Source organism: Pelodiscus sinensis, chromosome 3, assembly GCF_049634645.1.
Source record: "Pelodiscus sinensis isolate JC-2024 chromosome 3, ASM4963464v1, whole genome shotgun sequence".
NCBI classification, from domain to species: domain Eukaryota; kingdom Metazoa; phylum Chordata; order Testudines; family Trionychidae; genus Pelodiscus; species Pelodiscus sinensis.
The window spans coordinates 60,071,506-60,090,277 of NC_134713.1; the positions used below are offsets into that span (position 1 = coordinate 60,071,506).

General features: G+C 39.6%; 1 protein-coding gene across 4 annotated transcripts in view; it reads left to right on the plus strand.

Annotated features, from left to right (window-relative positions):
• Nucleotides 1-18,772, plus strand: part of DOP1A (DOP1 leucine zipper like protein A) — a 111,228-nt gene that overhangs the window by 37,561 nt on the left and 54,895 nt on the right. For all 4 annotated transcript variants that reach the window (XR_012902590.1, XM_014569949.3, XM_075923817.1 and 1 more), the window contains 7 exons: nt 2,400-2,499; nt 4,952-5,061; nt 6,603-6,711; nt 9,220-9,340; nt 10,467-10,586; nt 16,775-16,889; nt 18,203-18,436. Coding sequence is in view for 3 of the 4 variants with exons in the window: in XM_014569949.3 (XP_014425435.2) it covers nt 2,400-2,499; nt 4,952-5,061; nt 6,603-6,711; nt 9,220-9,340; nt 10,467-10,586; nt 16,775-16,889; nt 18,203-18,436 (909 nt within the window). In the remaining variant the exon portion in view is untranslated. The remainder of the gene's footprint in view (nt 1-2,399; nt 2,500-4,951; nt 5,062-6,602; nt 6,712-9,219; nt 9,341-10,466; nt 10,587-16,774; nt 16,890-18,202; nt 18,437-18,772) is intronic.

Genomic DNA, 18,772 nt, shown 5'->3' on the forward strand with positions numbered 1-18,772 from the left:
GATTCTGAGTATTGGAGAATTAAAAATGAAGAGATTGGGAATATTTAGACATCCTAAGGAATTTGTAATAGAAGGAACTACAGTAAACTTTAGATAATCCGGCACCTTTAGGACCAAGGGGGTGCCGGATTATCAGATTTGCCGAACTATCGGAAGGGGAGGCTATGAGGGGTCTGGGGTGGGGTGGGGGGAGATGCCGCCCCAGACCCCTCATAGCCCCCACCCTTCCGATAGTCCGGCTCTGCCCCAGGCGTCCCTGATTCAGCCGCTGCTGGTCAGTTTCAACCGCGGCTGAATTGGGGACGCCTGCAGCAGGGCATCTGGAGTGCTGCCGGGTTGGTCCGGTAGTGCCGACCCTTGGCGCGGTGAGACCAACCCGGCAGCACCCCAGCTGCTCTGCCCCGGGCTTCCTAGAGTCAGCCGCTGGTCAGTTTCAGCAGCGGCTGAATCAGGACGCCTGGGGCAGAGCAGCTGGGGGGCTGCCAGGTTGGACCCACAGCGCCGAGGAGCGGTGCTACTGGACCAACCCGGCAGCACCTCAGCTGCTCTGCCCCAGGTGTCTCCAAGTCAGCCGCTGCTGAAACTTATCAGGGCTGATTCCAGGAAGCCCGGGGCAGAGCAGCTCTGCCTCAGGCTTCCTGGAGTCAGCCGCTGGTCAGTTTCAGCAGCGGCTGAATGGGGGACAGCTGGGGCGCTGCCGGGTTGGGCCCTGCAGCCCCGAGGGGCAGCACTATGGGACCAACCCGGCAGCGCCCCAGCTGCTCTGCCTTAGGCGTCCTGATTCAGCCGCTGGTCAGTTTTAGCAGCGGCTGAATCAGGGAACCTGGGGTCAGAGCAGCTCCAATGGTCCGGCTGCCCAGAGCACTTCCGGGTTCCTGATGGTGCCAGACCATCAGGAGTACCGGACCATCAGATGCCGGACCTTTGGAGTTTTACTGTAATTCATCTTCTATATCACTTGAAAACTGCAGCCCAGTTCAGTAGTGACTGAAATTTAGTGCTTACTGGTAATTAGCCACTGTCATCAAATGATTTTGTAGTCGCAATTCCATTTCTAGAGAACAGTTGCTTTGTTGTGTTTTTAAGTAAAAATACCTTCCTGGGCACTCCTGATGAGCACTTTTAAGGGAGATAAGTAACTGAGCATGCATGAAGGCAGAACTACTCCTTCACTCCTAAAGGCAGTTCAGGGTTAAGATGGCACTGAAGCTGTTTTTTTCTGAATAGATTTGTTTTTACAAATGTGCATTTTTAAAAAATTATTTCCAAATTTGGGTTGAATTAAGCAGAAAAAAATTTGTGCACTATTTGTTTTGACTTTTTGTTTCAAAAAGGTATTTCAAATGTTAATTTAGCCAATTTCCAAGATCTAATATCCCCCAAAAGTGTACAAATCCCCTCTAGAAAACAGGTAAATCAAAATGAAAATAATAAAAATATTTTAATTTTGAGTTGACTGAAATAATATGATCAACTTGGAACAAATTGAAAAACTAAAAAAAACCCCATACTTTGATCTGAAACATTGTGGTTGGTTGGAACCCAGATTTCGTCAGGTAATACATAGATTAGGGCTACTCAACTTTGGAAGCCCTAGGGGCCACAATGATATTCACAGCTGAGGGCTGCAACTTAAGTGTGGTTGCATGCACATGCAAATATATATGCAAATAACTTCTTTCACACTGACGAGCATGAGTACAAAGCACTTCCCACATTGCCCTGGCACTCCTGGCACCTCCTCCCTGGGGGCTAGAAATCCCAACACTCTGTTCCCATCTGAGCCAGCCAGCCCATCCACTTGCATCTTTCAATGCTCGCCCTGCCTGGGAGATGCCTTGCTGTTGTGGAGCGTGTTCCCAGTGAAGGCCATATTCAAAGGATCCCACCCGCAGGCCGCATGTTGAGCCCTGTATAAACCCAAACCGCACCACTGGCATGAAACAAATAGGCTGTGGGCTGCAGGGTTGAGTAGCCCTGACATAGATAGCTTTTTCTTGAGCACTAACGTTCATGTAAGCTAGAATTCTTTAAATACTAGTCAAAGGGAAGAAAATTATTGAAGACTGTATCTTTTGGGGATTTTTATTGCATTTTAATCAGTTTGCTTCTGTGCCTTCCACTTGATAAACAAAATGAAATACATTGTAGCAAGATGATGGACTGTTAATAAAAGCAGCAATTTTCTACTATAGTTTCAATGTTATGCAGCACTTTAGTAAGTGGCTGTTCAAAATAATAATGTCACTTTTTTTGATTTCCTATGGCTCTGAACTTTGTGCTACGAATTCAGAGATTTCAGGAAATTAAATAATTTTTATTCAGTGATCACTTATCCAGTAGCCGGCTGCAGAGGTCATTTTCTGTGATTAACTAAGTAATGTTCCTAATTCCTCCAGGCAACCCGCCCAGACATGATCAGAATTTTGTCAGCAGCCCTTCATGTAGTACTACGCCGAGATATGTCACTGAATCGAAGGCTTTATGCGTGGCTGCTAGGTAAGTTTGTACTGCATTTGATAATTATCTATGTAATGGCAGAGAAAGGAATGTACTTGGTAAAAATAGTATCAGGTACTAGTAATAGTGAAATCTTATGTATGATTGTTTATAAGTAAAAATCAGTCATGCTATATTAATGGCAACTGTGTTGAAGTGATGTGTGTGTTAGGTCATGCAAAGAAAAACTCTTGAGAAAGTTGAGTAGCAGATTTTGATTTTATTAAAAAGTGACCTATAAGGAAACTGCTAGCTTTTCATCAGCACAATCATGTGAAAGAGTCCATGATTGTTCCTTGCTATATATAAATTATTTCTATATTATCTATAGTGTAGAACCTGTAGGCTCTAATTAAGAGTGGGGTCCATTGTGACAGGATCAGTATATGTTAAAAGACAGTCCCCAGCCCTAGCAAGTTAAAGTCTAAATTAAGACAAGACATAAGTGAGTGTAAGTTACATTTGAAGCTGGAAGGGGCAGGTAGGATGGAGGGAATCAATAATATATTGAAATACATTTGAAAATAAAATATTATATCAGGATTGTGGAAGCAGGGAGTTAATATATCTTCTTAACTTTAGGTATGTAAATATGTACAGGATTGTGATCTAAATTAGCATTTCTTAGCTGCAGGATAGCTGTCCAAAATAGGCTAAATATGTCTCCATTGGTGAAACTAGTGATACATTATGGATGCTTAGGGTCACGTTGCATAATGGTTTTCATGAGGATATAATGCCAGTTGGCCAGAAAAATAATTAATGAAGAGCTATAGAAAATGTGTGTTATAATCAGTTTAAAAAACCTTTGACTATTAAACCAATATTTACTCACAATAGAATTTGTTATATCCTTATTTTTTTAATACTGCTGATTAAATGCATGCCATATTCTTCCAGATGGGTTCATTCAACAGGAGGATCAAAAATTCCAGCTTAAATGAAAAACTTTATTTTCATATATATTTCACAGTTCAAAGCCTCTTTTATGAGCTTTCAAACTACTTCTTGTCTTCTACAGGAAAACAAGAGATAGACATTTATATAAATATCAATGTATATTTCCCTAATTTTTCCAAACAAAAGGAAATTTCATTTAATAAATTTAAAATACCAAATTAAGATTAAATCTAAATAACTAACCTTTTTTCTATAAACTAGAATTTGAAACTTCTGCAAAGAATGTTGTGAACAACATCTGATGCATCTTTCTCTAACTCACGATGTAACTATTTTCTTAAAATTATGGATGGCAGAGTCCACAGCTATTCCATGTGTGCAATTTCCAGTTAAGTCAATGAGATTTCAGTAAATGGAATAGCTGCATACTTTAGCATGTACAAGTGTTGCTGAATTAGCACCAATTTGATTAGGCATATCTTATAGTATGCACAATTATATCATTTATTTTCTATTTAATTGATCTATGTTTTTATTATAATATTTTTCTTTGAGTAAATCAGCATTGTGTTGCTCTATATTTCTAATGAAGATTCTACTGTAAATATAAAAGCACTCTTAATTAAGCAGTGAAGCTCTTTTAGGTCAAAATTTTGATAGTATACTGCTTACATGTCCTTTCAGTTACTCCTCATTATTCTTCTGTCATAATGGATTTTTATGAAAACTCAGTAGAAACAAAACATTTACTAAATCTTTTTAGATTCAAGTCAGCTATTCATAGATGTCCCTTATACTAAAAGTTTATTTTCAGTTGAAAGTAAATGACAGGCATCCCCTCTATTTTTTCTTCTATTTTTTTATCGTTCTCGAACAGAAAATATGAAAACTGCTTCAGAAGAAATTTGATTTTTTTCAGTACCTTGTTTTTTGTAAACCTTATCAGGAAAATGTTTAATTGCTGTAAGAAAAGTTTATATTTTAGAAACTAGATAGTTCTTTAACATATTTTTTCAATGTTCAAGTTGGTTTACTTAATGTAAGAATCTTTTGTAAATGATTTATTAGAAAGCTTGGTTATTCTTTTTATTTGAATAAATAATTTAGAATAACATTAGGTCAATAGCTTCAATGGTTTTGGTCTCTGTGGTCCTCTGTTTAAAATCTGCTATTCAGAGCTCAGTAGCATTAACTAGGGTTCTTTGTAATTTTTGTTTCTACTGTTACAGTACATTGACTTTTAAGAAACATACTGTACAACACATTGCATTTTTTACAATAAATTTTTCTTGCAAAAAGTAATATAACTATCTGTTGGTGTGTTAAATTAAAACTAAAACTCCAGAGTGCACTTTACTGTGCTTAAATACTTTGTTCCATTTAAATAGTTTCTTTTATTAAACTTTGTAAAATGGTCTTTCTCTTGCCGACCTTACTTGGACTACGATTTGGTAAGTTATCAGTGCAATGTGTTGATCCATTGTTTAAAATATTGAAGAATAAAACATTAAAAGGTAAATATTTATTTGTTATGTCTTTTCTTTGCTTGAAGGTTTTGATAATAATGGTGCTATTGTAGGACCTAGAAGCACAAGACATAGCAATCCTGAGGAACATGCCACTTACTATTTCAATACCTTTTCTAAGGAAATGTTAGTTCAGGTATGTATAGTGATTTTTACATGGTATTTATTCATGTAATGTGTATGTTTTAAGGAAATCTTAGTAAGCTCTTCCTTTATGTAGTATCATATCCTTGTCTGTAAAAAAAGTAGTTCTTCTAGAACTCTTAGATTTTGATGAAAAGCTTAGTGTGAACATTGGCTTGCAACTCTCTTCTTTAAAACTAATAATGTTGTAAGGAAGTATTTTAATCCCATCTCTGCTGTACTACTTCCTCTCCATTAGCCAGAGTAGCACTTTTGGAAGATACTTAATTGACAGTTCAGCAGACTGAAGTCTTTTTATCTACAGAACAAATTTGGATAGGCCCCCATTCATGAAAATGCACCTCCCCCCATATCAGTGGTGGTGGAGAGGGAGTTTAGTGATTATATCAGAGGATGACCAGACCCCACAAAGGGAGAAGGGAGAGCCCTTCCCCGGTCTCTGGTACACACAGGAATGTGCTGGGGTGGAAGGAAGGAAGCTTTTGTGCCACTTACTGGCCAGCTCACTGGAGGGTAGTGGTGGAGGTAGTTGTCCTCATAACCTTTTGCCCCCCACTTAAAGCCTTCCTAGGCATCGGGGAGGCAGTCTTGCCTCGATAATGGTCTCATCCTCTCTTCTAGTAGTTAAGGTATATGGAGATGTGTTTGAAGGTTGATGTGGGACAGACTGACCACCAGTTCTGGGGATCAGGAAGGAATGTTTCTCATTTGCTTCGTTGGTGAGAGTCTAGTGTGTTTTTTGCCTTCTTCACAATATATTGGAGGCACAGTTAGGTTAAAGGAATAAAAACAGGAAAACATTAGGAGTTAAAATAGAACGGGTTAGGTCATCTCAGCTTGTCTTGGCTGGTGTGCCTAACAAATTAAGTCTAAAAGAGCCAGCTCTCAGATGTGATTAGACTTGGGATTTGGCTGGTTTGTTTGCTTGTAAAAAAGGGGAGATTTGTAAGTCTTCTGAGTTTGAGGCCCCCTCTTCCTCCCTCCTTTCTGGGGAGGGGGAAGGCAAGATAATTCATAAGTGAGCAGAACCCTACTGGCAGTCTGAACTGGATTGACCTTGAATTATTGGTTACATGGAAGGAGCCCAGCCCTGGGCCCAATTAAGTACATGTATATGAGAGGGAGTGGGTACATAGCACCCTTGCCTATTGTTAAATTAATAAAGTTATGGTCTACATCTTAAAATCCATTCCTGTGTATTTTAATACCTAGCAGTTACTATAAAACAAAGCTTTTGAAACAATGCATATAACTGTATAAAGCAAAGTTATAAAATGGAACCTATATAACTACTACTATGTGTCAGGCCTACATTCCTCACTCTTCTACAAATACAGTATTAGAATATATTTCACTTCTATAGAATAGAATGTGATGTCAGGCCTTACGGGGAATGCCTAGGTATGGAGAATGAGCTGCATATAGGAAAACAGGGTCTCCTACACTGTAATTCTCCATTTTACCTGTTTTCATAATTGCTTGCTTTCAGAATCTACTCTCCTTGATTTTTCTCATCTATGTATGTTTCTATAGGCCATGGTGGGAATCTTGCAAGTTAATGGACATGGAGAAGAGAGCACACTGATGCAGGACCTAAAGCCTTTTCGAATTCTTATCAGTTTACTGGATAAACCCGAATTAGGTATTTCTTGTATATTCTAGCCTTAAATACAATTATTTTGTTTGACTAGCTTATAAAGCAATGCTCTGGGTAACATTCTTAAGCCAAGGATATTTACAAAGTTGTAGGTATGCTCTAGTGTTCACTTGACAAAAAGAAATATGCAGTAAGTAGATGGTAGGGTTGAACTATCTAGTGCCTTCCAATCTAATCACTTACTATTTTATTACTTTCCAAAAAAAACTAATTGTTCTACTGCATGCAGTAAATCTGACATTAAAGTAATACTGAGAAGCAGTTTAGGACCCAAAATTGATCTTTCCAAAGTAGTTTGTGTAAAAAAAACCCCAAAACATAGCCATCATATTGTTAGAGAAATGTGAAAGATATATCGGTAAATACTGTTCATTGGTCCTAAGTTCCCTTTCTCATTATCCCAACACACATGTTTTGAAATTATATTAAACATATATCACTTTTTTACCACTTCATGGAAGAGCTTGTCATTAAGAATTGTTTGGATTTTAAAGGATATAGTAATTTCATTAAATGACTAATTAAATTCCTTAGTACAGTAAAACTCCATTAGTCCGGCATCCAATGCTCCAGGACTCCTGATGGCCCGGCACCATCAGGAACCCGGAAGTGCTGGGACAGCTGGACAGGCTTCTCCCATTCAGCTGCTGCTGAAACTGACCGGTAGCTGAATCGGGGAAGCCGGGAGCAGAGCAGCTGGGGTGCTGCCGGGTTGGTCCCGTAGCGCTGCCCCTCGGGGCTGCGGGACCAACCCGGCGGCAGCACCCCAGCTGCTCTTGGGGACGCCTGGGGCAGAGCAGCTGGAGTACTGCCTGGTTGGTCCCGCAGCGCCAAAGCTCTGCCCGGGACTTCCTGGAATCAGCCGCTGATCTGTTTCAGCAGCGGCTGAATCGGGGACCCCTGGGGCAGAGCAGCTGGGGTGCTGCCGGGTTGGTCCCGCATCGCTGAGGGGCGGCACTATGGGACCAACCCGGCAGCACCGCAGCTGCTTTGCCCTGGGTGTTGGGATTCAGCTGCTGCTGAAACTGACCAGCAGCGTCAGTTTCACCAGCAGGCTGAATCCGGATGCCTGGGGCAGAGCAGCTGGGGTGCTGCGGGGTTGGTCTCATAGCACCGCCCCTCGGCGCTGCAGGACCAACCCGGCAGCACTCCAGCTGCTCTGCCCCAGGCGTCCCCAAGAGCAGCTGGGGTGCTGCCGGGTTGGTCCCGCAGCCCCAAGGAGCAGCGCTACGGGACCAACCGGGCAGTACCCCAGCTGCTCTGTCCCAGGCGTCCCCAAGAGCAGCTGGAGTGCTGCTGGGTTGGTGCCATAGCGCCGCCCCTCGGCGCTGCGGGACCAATCCGGCAGCACCCCAGCTGCTCTATTGCAGGCATCCCTGATTCAGCTGCTGCTGAAACTGACCAGCAGCAGCTGAATCAGGGACACCTGGGGCAGAGCTGGACTATCGTAAGTGGGGGCTATGAGGGGTCTGGGGTGGCATCCCCTCCCACCCCACTCCAGACCCCTCATAGCCCCCCCTTCTGGTAGTCCGGCATATCTGATAATCCGGCACCTCCTGGGTCCTAAAGGTGCCGGATTATCGGTAGTTTACTGTATTTACAATCATAATCCACACAGCTGCTCTTACTTCACTAAATCTTAACATATGCAGTGTCAGTAAAACTTAAAATGTCTATCTCAGAAATCATGAATGACAGAGGAAAAAATAAAAAAGTAACTATTTTTATTATATAATTTGGCTTTTCGGTCATTTGTAATTTCTGAGCCAGGCAGTTTAAATCTTATTGACACTACATACATTTAGTTTTAGTGAAGTGAGCACAAATGTGAGGCTCGTGTTGGCAAATTAGTTTGGCAGCTTCAACATAGACTCTGTGCTTCCAGAAGTCAGATATGGTGATCCCACTAGTGGGAGCAAAATGAGACAGAGAAAACACAAAAAGCTGTCTTTCTCTGAAGACCCATCATTTTGTGAACTATTACAACTCATTTCAAAGTCAGGTGCTTTTCTTAAACATTAGGAGTTTGTTGGAATCTAGTGCGAGTTTGATGCATATGGTCTTGTACACTTGTATCCAGAAATGGAGGAGAATCCACTCCAACTGAATCAGAATAAAGATGCTCAAAATATTTTACTTCTAATTTATTACTTACACTCTCAGGTAAATTTTCATCATGAGGTATCAAGATTTAGCTTTATGAGAGAAATTTTACTCATTAGGATTCACATGGATAATTTCCGGCACATCCTATTGAACAGTATATTATTGTATAAAATATGTATAGTTTTAAATTCTACTATGCATAAGAATGCACAAAGTGTAAGTGGGAGTCTGTTCATCTTTGTAAGTTATCTAAATATAAGTGATTTTGTGGCTTTAGTAAATTAAACTGTAGACACTAATGATTTGATTAGGGTTCAAATACTGATAATTGCAATGTCCTTAATTTTACAAGGTTGTCATTGCAGCTCTTTCTCATGCTCATTTTAGGGCCTGTAATCTTAGAAGATGTATTGATTGAAGTATTCAGAACATTATATACACAGTGCAAAGCTGAGCTTGATCTTCAGGTGGAACCTTCCTTCAGCAAAGACCACACACAGCTAAGCAGGTAAAATACAAGGAAAAGAATATAACGTATGCTTCCTCTTTCAGATAAAATACTGTATGTTTTAATAAATGGTAGAAATTAAATACTATTTACTGCTGAACGCATGCTAAACATGTAGCAGTGTCTAGGAACCTGATCCTCTGCAAGAAAAGGCAAAGCTCCCATGGATCTTAATTAAAGCTTTTCTTTAGGACATAATGGTTATATTTTTAAATGGCATTTACAATGCTAAAAACGTATCGGTGTCAGTCACTTTATTTCGCAATAGTATGCTGCAAATATGCATTTACTGCAAAACTCTTTGTGAATTCTGTGTGTTGTGGAGAGTCAGGAAGAGAGTTCTGAGAGCTTTCCCTTTCCTGTGTTTGGTATTCATAAGAATAGCCGTTGTGGGGAAAGAAGGGAATTATGTGAGATGCCAGCAGAAAGAGGAATATGGTATGAGTGAGGAAAGTGCCTCAGTCCTGCCTCCATTGCAGAATCACTTCCCAGATATGGCTCAAGCTAGGGAGCAGCCTGTGGGCTCCCCTTATGCCACTTGTAATTGGAAACCTGAAGAGAAACTGCATCAAAGAAGTAACAGAAGTTGGAAGACTGCACAAGCAGACGGTTAGAGAGCTTCTAATCTGCTCTGTACACAAAAAGAAGCAACCAGATAGATCCAGTACAGGTTATTCTGTCTTTTGGGGGTGGCAAAGAAAGAGAAGCCATCAGGGAAGAGAAAAGGGGAGAGCAAAACCAAGGGAGGAGAGAGACTGTGAAAGTGGAGTCAGAGAAGGAGGCAGCCAATGACAGTTGAATTGAGACAAAGAGGGAAATATTGGAGGACAGGGAAGGGGAAGAAAAATAAAATAAAGAATAAGAATGTAGTTTGGAAACCAGATACAGTAAAAATACATAAAAAAGGGGAAAAGATTGGCCACAGAATGGGATGGGCAAGAAGTATGGCAACTGTGCAAGGATATGGTCTATATGTCCAGCTGAAGAGCTGCCCCAAAGAGAATGGGAGGGAACCAGTGTGTTAATATCAGCACTGCAGTTCATAAACTCAGAGTTATATGCCTTTGCATAACACTTTAATATATATTAATTGTACTACTACTTGTTAATTTTTATTTTTTTTTAGCAAATTGAGGGAAAATAAGAAAACTGCAGAGCTGATTAAAACTGCCAATCTTCTCTTTAATTCCTTTGAGCCTTACTATATGTGGGATTACATTGCTCGTTGGTTTGAAGAATGTTGTAGGTGAGTTAAATTTAATTGCTGTAAAAGTAAAAATGGAGTTGGCTTTACATTTTTTTATTTGTGTATAGACAGGGTGTTGGACAAGATGTCCTAATTATGGTATTACACCTTTAAAGGTACACTAGAAATTTGTATTGATTTAACTATAGTGTATAGTTAAACCAATGCAGCACTCCTTGTATATATGCTGTTATATCAGTATAAAGGTGGTTTGTTCTAGAATAGCTACTCCTGCATGGACAGGGTAGTAAATATATCAATATAAATCTCTTTTATCCTTATAAAACAGTGTCTGCACTAGGCTTTTACTAGTATAACTATTTCTGTTTTTAAAAAAATCCCACACAGTAACTGAAGTAGTTAAACCAGTAAAACTTTAAAGTATAGACTAGGCCTGATTTCTCAGATTCAGATTGTTTGTAGTTCCCTTTCTTGATCTGGGAATAAATCAAGCTATAGATAATTTGATTTTAGTAAGAGAAATCTTTGGAGATCCTGTCTTCTTTTACTGCTTCTTCTTCATGAATAGGTAAATTCCTTTGGAAGAAGTGTTAGGAAAACGTTTTCGGTAGATTGATTCATACTTATTATCTGTGTAATCAAGGAATCCTATACATTTATTATATGTAGCATATGATATACTTGACTGGATTAGGAAGAAGAATGCTTTTTGTATATGTTGTTGGGTCTTATTGGGTGTCTCAGCTTGTGCCTCAAAAAGATTTTAAAAAGTGTTTCTTCTGATCAATGATCTGCATAGTTAGGAAAAGCTGTACATTTGTGCTTACAGTGCTTGGATTCTTTCCCTTTCTTTTAAATACAGGATGAAATTCTCTAGTCCATCACCCTTGCACCTGATCAGTGCCAAACCAGAGAATTTACTGACTCGTGGGAGGTCAATATAGTCTAGCAGCATTACCAACACTTCCAGGGATTACTGGGCTCTTAAAAGGCATTTAGGAGTAAAATAGAGCAAAATAACAGTTTAGAACACTAAGAGCCAGGACTGATTGCTGTAAACAAACATTATAGGACCTTGAGAAACTTGGCAACAGCCAGGATAAGTGAACATCTGGCTAACTAAAATCATGCCAAATCAAACATGTTAACGGACCAGAGAGGGCCAGATTAGAGAGGCTCAATTTGTAATGTACAGATCTGGGATTCAGAAAATACTGTCATCATATCTGGAGAGATTATTCCTCATGGGTATTCCTCTCTTTAGGCTCTGAATCATGGTCCTTGTTCAGTTTTCAAAACATTTAGAAAATTAGTAGGTATTTTCACTGGTCCTTCATATCCTTTCAAGGCAATGCTACCTCCACCTACTCAGAATTATGGCTAAAGGAGCTTTGAGAGACCTTCAAGGATAAACATATGCATATAAGTTACTATTGATAAATGGTATTAAATTTCACCTATGTAACGTTACTCTGCGCGGGAAGCTATTTTTTTCTGCAATAGAAATTTTAATTAGAAGAAATCTATGGATTTCAGAAGAGAGCTCCATAGATAAAAGTGCCAGTCTGAAGCACATAATAATAATAATAATAACTACTTCCTCAAAATTATGAGTTTCTTGAAAACAAATTATTGTAGGTACTATTTGGTAATATTTGCTTTGGGGGATTTCTTCCATTTTGTTGTGTATTAAGCAGTTTCTGAATTTCTGAATGAAAGAAAACAGGTTACCACCAAGTGAGAGGGAAATGTGAATTTGCCTATACATAAGGGGTGGGAAATAATTTTAAATGGGGGCACTTCAGAAATTTTTGAAATGGCCTACGGCTGCCTGGAAGGGTCGAGGCCTTGGGCGGAAGGGGAGGCGTCAAGACACTTCCATGCTTCCCCACCCACAGACCCTGATTGGCCTGGGGGTAAAGGGAGCGTGTGAAATGTTTGCCATTTCCCTCTCCAGAGAGAACTGCCAGTTGTTCTAAATAGCTGGTGGTTCCTTCTAGACACCTGAGCCCATGTTGGTGGGAGGAGACTTTGTGTGCTCCTCCCGCCCCTTATTAATTAGAGACCAGAGACAGGGGGAGATTGGGAAATCTCTCACTCCTTCCCCACTGCCCTGCAATGAGGTGCCTTGCTTAGAGTCAACTGCCAGCTGAGCAGCAGCTGGTGGTTGACTCTAAACACTGCATGCCCTTTGCAGAGTGGAAGGAGACATTACATGTTCTCCTTGTTCCCAGGTCAATCAGGCCCTGGGGACCAGGGGAACGCACAAAGTCTCCCCCACCCCACCTCTGTCCTGCAAGGGGTGCGCGGCACGGTGGGGAAAGCATGCAAAGTCTCTCGCTCCCTGCCCCCGTCCTGCAATGTGCCCTGGCGGTTGACTCTTAAGCACTGCACGCCTTTGCGTGCTCCCCTGTTCCCAGGCTCTGATTGGCCTGGGGGCAGGAGAGCAGTAAGTCATCCGCAGGCCAGATCAACGTGCTTGGTGGGCTGAATCCAGCCCGTGGAGGCCCTTTTTCCCACCCTTGCTATACATAGTTAATTGTTGCAACAATGTCTGGATGACCTATGCAAGAGCTGCTGTGTTTGTTAATGTGTGAATGTATTCAGCACATGATCTGCTGGGATGTGTAGGAGAGCAGTTTACTTACCTATAGATGATATTTCTCCAGTGACAAGACCTGTATTTAATTGTCACCTAAATTAATCATGAAAGGGACCTAGTCTGACTACTTGTATATTACATTCAATTATATTTCACCCAGTTGCTCTTATATTGACCCAAATCACTTGTGTTTGAGGTAGAACATATTTTCAAGAACGGCATTATACTCTTGATTTGAAGATCTCAAGAGATGGAGAATCCACCATGTCTGTTGCTAGTTTGTGCTGATGGTTAATCGCTCTCATTGTGTAAAATTGTGCTTTACTTCTAATTTGACTTTATGTGGCTTCATATTTCAGTAACTGGTTCTTGTTTTGCTTTTTGCACTAGATTATAGAGCCTTTATTAGCACCTATTATTTTCTCCCTGTGAAGTTACTTATACACTGTAATCAAGTCATCAAGTCTTCTTTTTTTGATAAACTAAACAGACTGAGCTCTTATGTCTCTCATTATGAAGCATTATGCTCGAACAGATATGAGTAATCAATTGAAAATACATTTTAGAGTCATAGAATCATAGAGCTGGAAGAGACCTCAGGAGGTCATCAAGTCCAGCTCCTTGCCCAAGGCAGGACCAATCCCAACTAAATCAACCCAACCAGGGCTTTGTCAAGCCAAGATTTAAAAACTTCTAGGGATGAAGATTCCTCCACCGCCCTAGGTACCCATTCCAGTGCTTCACCACCCTCCTAGTGAAAAAGTTTTTCCTAATATCCAACCTAGACCTCTCCCACTGTAACTTGAGACCATTGCTCCTCATTCTGCCATCCATCAGTACCGTGAACAGCCTTTCTCCTTTCTCTTTGGAACCTCCCTTCAGGAAGTTGAAGACTGCTATCAAATCCCCCCTCACTCTTCTCTTCTGCAGACTAAACAGACCCAACTCCCTCAGTGTCTCCTTATAGGTCATGTGCTCCAGTACCCTAATCATTTTGGTTGCCCTCTGCTGGACCCTCTCCAGTGTGTCCACATCCTTTCTATTTTGGGAGGGTCCCCAAAATTGGACACAATACTCCAGATGTGGCCTCACCAGAGCCGAATAAAGGAAAGTCCCAGCACAGATTACTACAACATTCAATAAACAAACTTAAAATATATATAAACTATAAGACTTACCTTACATTGCCTGGGTCCTTCAGGGCAGGGGGCTGTCAGTGTGTGGGTTTCAGGAGTCAGGGCATGGCCTTGGGAATGTGAGGAGGGAAGGGCAGGAGCCTGGGGGGCTATGCAAGAGGGAGGGTTTCAACAACTGTTAAAGAGGTACTGTTTATCTTAATTATTTTGAAGTAGAATAATTTAAATTAAAGCATATTTGTAATAGAACACTTTTTAAACAGCTTGTCCATTTATTGAAAAGAATACTGTTTTTATAAGGATTTTTCTGCTCGCATGATGATGATTATAAGAGGGCAACACCAGAAGCATACCTGTGTCAATGCTTGTCAGCCGACGGTCAGGGCTCCCTATATCTGTCCCTTAAGACCGGCTGAAGTTCTTTTAAATTGTGCTTGGTTCTGTTACAGCAACTGAAGGAGTCAGGTTAAAGCTTAAACAGTTACAGGTTTATTTGAGGAAGCTTATAAATCATATGGTTGCAATGGCTATTGTTCTATTTCTTAACTACTAGCAAAATATAGATCTTAAAAATGGTTACAAAGAAGATAAAGATAGAAAAATAGAAATAATGGTACCAAGTAACAGCTTACTCTTTCTATGTGCACACTTAAGACAGAGGACCACATCCAGGTACAATTTTTACCCCCTTCTGTGCCTCTCGACTCCAGCATGTCAGGCCAGGGCCGGTCCCTCAATTCCTAGGAAAGACGAAAATACGAGGTGGGCGTCCCCATAGAACCTCGGGAGGTCAAACACCTAACCCGACCAGCAGGTAGAGGGTAGAATGGCACTCAAAGTGAGTGTGTGCTGGACCTATCTTTTATACTCATGGGGTCACATATTTCTCTTTCTTATCTGTAATGCCAATTGATGCTGGTCTGTCTGCTGTGAGACCAGTTCTTACAAGGGAGTTGTGAACTTAATTTACACTTGTAAGAGAGAATTGAGATGATTAAATTGGAAGTACGGGACATTGTTTTCTCAGTGGGAAATTCTTCTCCCAGGGACTGTGTGTGTTCGAATCAACATAGGTGCCAGCCTGACACTTCTTGCAGCCTCGAGCTTAGCTTATTTCCTTAATCGTTACTCAGAGTCAGAAACTTGCATATCCTGGTCAAAGCAGATCAAAGCTTAATGGCTATGCTGATCTTATTGTTCCTTCTCTGCTCTGTATACAGACATCTCAGAGGGCAAGCAAGATTGTTTGAGATGGGGGGGGCTGCCTGGCTACAATGCTGTCTTACCTTTCTCTTTCCACCTTGCTCCTATACCTGCATTCTGCCTTTTTCTGATTTATTTCAGCATTGCTGCTGCTGCCTCTTTCAAGTCCTGGAGAAGCTCGCTCACATAAGGCACATGAGCCATGGATGAGAATGATGTCATCATGCTAGCAAAACTGATTGTTGATAAGATACTGAAACCAATTTAATAAATGCTGCCAAATGCACAAATTTAATGAACTGGAAAAAACATATTTTGCCCCATTAATATCTTAAATATTGCTCTGCTACAATTTTTTTCAGACTGCAATATGATATTTAGGTGTTTTTTGTGTTCTTTTAAACTTCATTCAGCAATGTGACACAACAGATTAAGCAACTGTATAAGACAGTGTTTTTCAACCTGTGGTTTGCAAATCATGGGAGACTATATCTAAGATTTCCAAAGGGGCCTACTCCAGTGTTCCCTCTAAAGTGTGTGGCAGCACAGCTTCACAGGTGATTAATCAGCCCCACCCAATCAGAGGTTCAGGGGCTCCCTGCAGGAAGCTGACTGACTAAGCGGAGCTGATTAATCTGCCATTCAGCATAGAGGGAACACTAGTCCACAATACTATTCAGAATATTTTAGGGCTCTGCAAATGAAAAAAAGGTTGACAATCGATGGTATAAGACATTTAGGAGTTGTAATAAACCAGATTTAAACATAATCAGAACATTGAGATTAACTTCCTACTCTTGTGAAAAATCCATTGGTGAGCTTTAATAATCTCAGCTGGTTGGTACCTTCCTTTTAGATCATATTCAAAGGCTGTACCCATAGCAGCATATTACACTTTAATTCCATCCTTGATTCAGTACTGATGCACAGAAGAGTTCACTAGTTATGGATTTAGCAAAACAATTTCTGTAGTCCAGTTTTGCTTAATTTATCAGATGTGAGATGTTGATCATGTCAAACAGTAGTGTGGCTGTCCTTCACAAAGTATGTAACTTCCTTTGTATTTCTGATAGATAGGGATTGTATGATCATCTATAAACTGATTTGAATGTTTTTATTTTTTTAAGAAGGATCAACTGGGCCAACTAATTTTTTTCTTTGCTAACTACTTCCACAAAAGGCATTTGTTCTTATGGTGCATACTTGACATGCACCTATGAATTAATTTGTTACGTCCTCATGTCCTATGTAAACAAAAACAACAATAACATGTTTTAATTTCATAGGAGGACACTTCATGCTAGACTTCAGACTGGGCCTGTAGCTAGTAACGAGTCATCTGAGCTGTCCCTGACCAATTTCTGCTTACTTGTGGATTTTTTGTTGGATATAGTTTCTTTGGTAAGAATTCCTTTCTTCGTTAGTTGTAGGGATATGAAAAAACTACTTTTGTATTCTGATTTATAGAGCATTATTGAAAGCAAACTTAGTTTACAAGTTTAGCATATATTGGTAGATTCCTTTAAAACAAGTGAAAATACCTTTGAGTGTATTGGATGGATTTTATCATATAAACAAATCAGTCTTTATGTTCTTCTGATTCATGAGCCTGCAAATTCTGTTAGCTTGTTTGTCATCTGATTCTGTTTTGAATTTTGTCCTATCTTTTTCTTTTCTAATATTTATATTCTATTAGTTACAAATGTAACCTGTTGCTTTGTGGTTTTCTGTAATAAATAGTTTAGATAAAAAATTCATTGAGTAGTAGTCGTTCTGAATGTCACAGTAAGATATTGATATTCTTTTATCTATTGACATTTCTTTATCTGATGAAGACTAGTAGAACTGTTTTTCCTATATCTGTCTTCCCTCCTCAATTCTTTTGCTTTCTCATTTCAAAGCCTACTAGAAGTATGAGAGTGCTGTGTCAGGTATGGCATTCAGCCTGTTTTTTCTTTAGTTATTAATGATTGATACTTTTCACTTTTAAATTTGTATTTTGAGAAAATTAAAATACAAAAGAAACTGGGGGTATTTTTTAATCCTATCAATGTTATGAAATTTGTTGTAATCTGTAGAATAAATGAAGGAGATTTAGAATTATGAAAATGCTGAGCATATTCAATCATTAAAAATATACTGAAACACAATTCCCTTTATCCCTTATAAATTTAATAAATAGAATATCCAATTTGGAGAACTTCTATATTTTATTTGTCACTTGCATTGTTAAGAAGCTTAGAATAAAATTAATTGTATGTGGTAGTTGTATAATAGAACCTCAGAGTTACGAACATCAGAGTGACCAGTTAACTACATAGCTCATTTGGAACCAGAAGTACGCACTCAGGCAGCAGCAAACAACAACAAAAACAAATACAGCACAGTATTGTTTTAAATGTAAACTACTAAAAAAAGGAAAAGTTTTAAAAAAGATTTGATAAGGTAAGGAAACTGTTTCTGTGCTTGTTTTTTTAAAGATGATTTTAAAGCAGCTTCTTTCATATACATAGTGAAGTTTCAGAGCTGTCTTATGTCAATGATCAGTTGTACCCTTTGGAAAGCACAACCACAACATTATATTCAGAGTTGCGAACAACCTCCATTCCTACAAGGTGTTTGTAACTGTTAGGTTCTACTGTATAGCTATAGTAAATATATCTTTGGGAGAAGTTTGTAAGACACTTTCTCAATTTTATAATTTTTTTATTTAGGAGACCTACATTGAGATTCAGACAGAACATCTGCCTCAGTTGTTGCTCAGAATGATTTCTGCTTTGACAAGTCATCTGCATACTTTGCATTTGTCCGAACTAACTGATTCCTTAAGGCTCTGCTCAAAGATTCTCAGTAAAGTTCAGCCTCCACTGTTGTCTGCAGGTACAGATGGTACTGTGCAGCTTCCAAGTGGATACAACAGCTCCATCAAAGAATGGGAAGATAAAAAGGTAATCTGTTAATATCCTTTGCATTCTTCTGTATTAATTTTGTGTAAAACGTGGAATTTCCAAAATATTCAGCATTGGCCCAATACTGCTAGTATTGCATTCGATGAGAAATTTCTTTAATGATTTCAAATTATACCATTGCTAAGCTCTCTCAAAAATTTGACCCACTTTCTTCTGATGAATTCATTAGTATAATCTTGTATGTCTCCTAAGAATCCTCACAGTTTTTCTCTGTCCCGTTTTCACCTTTCTTTAAATTCAACTTGTGCTTTTTTAGTTTTACAGTAATTTTAAAGTTTCTTAAAATATGCAAAACCAGCATACTATATGTGGGGA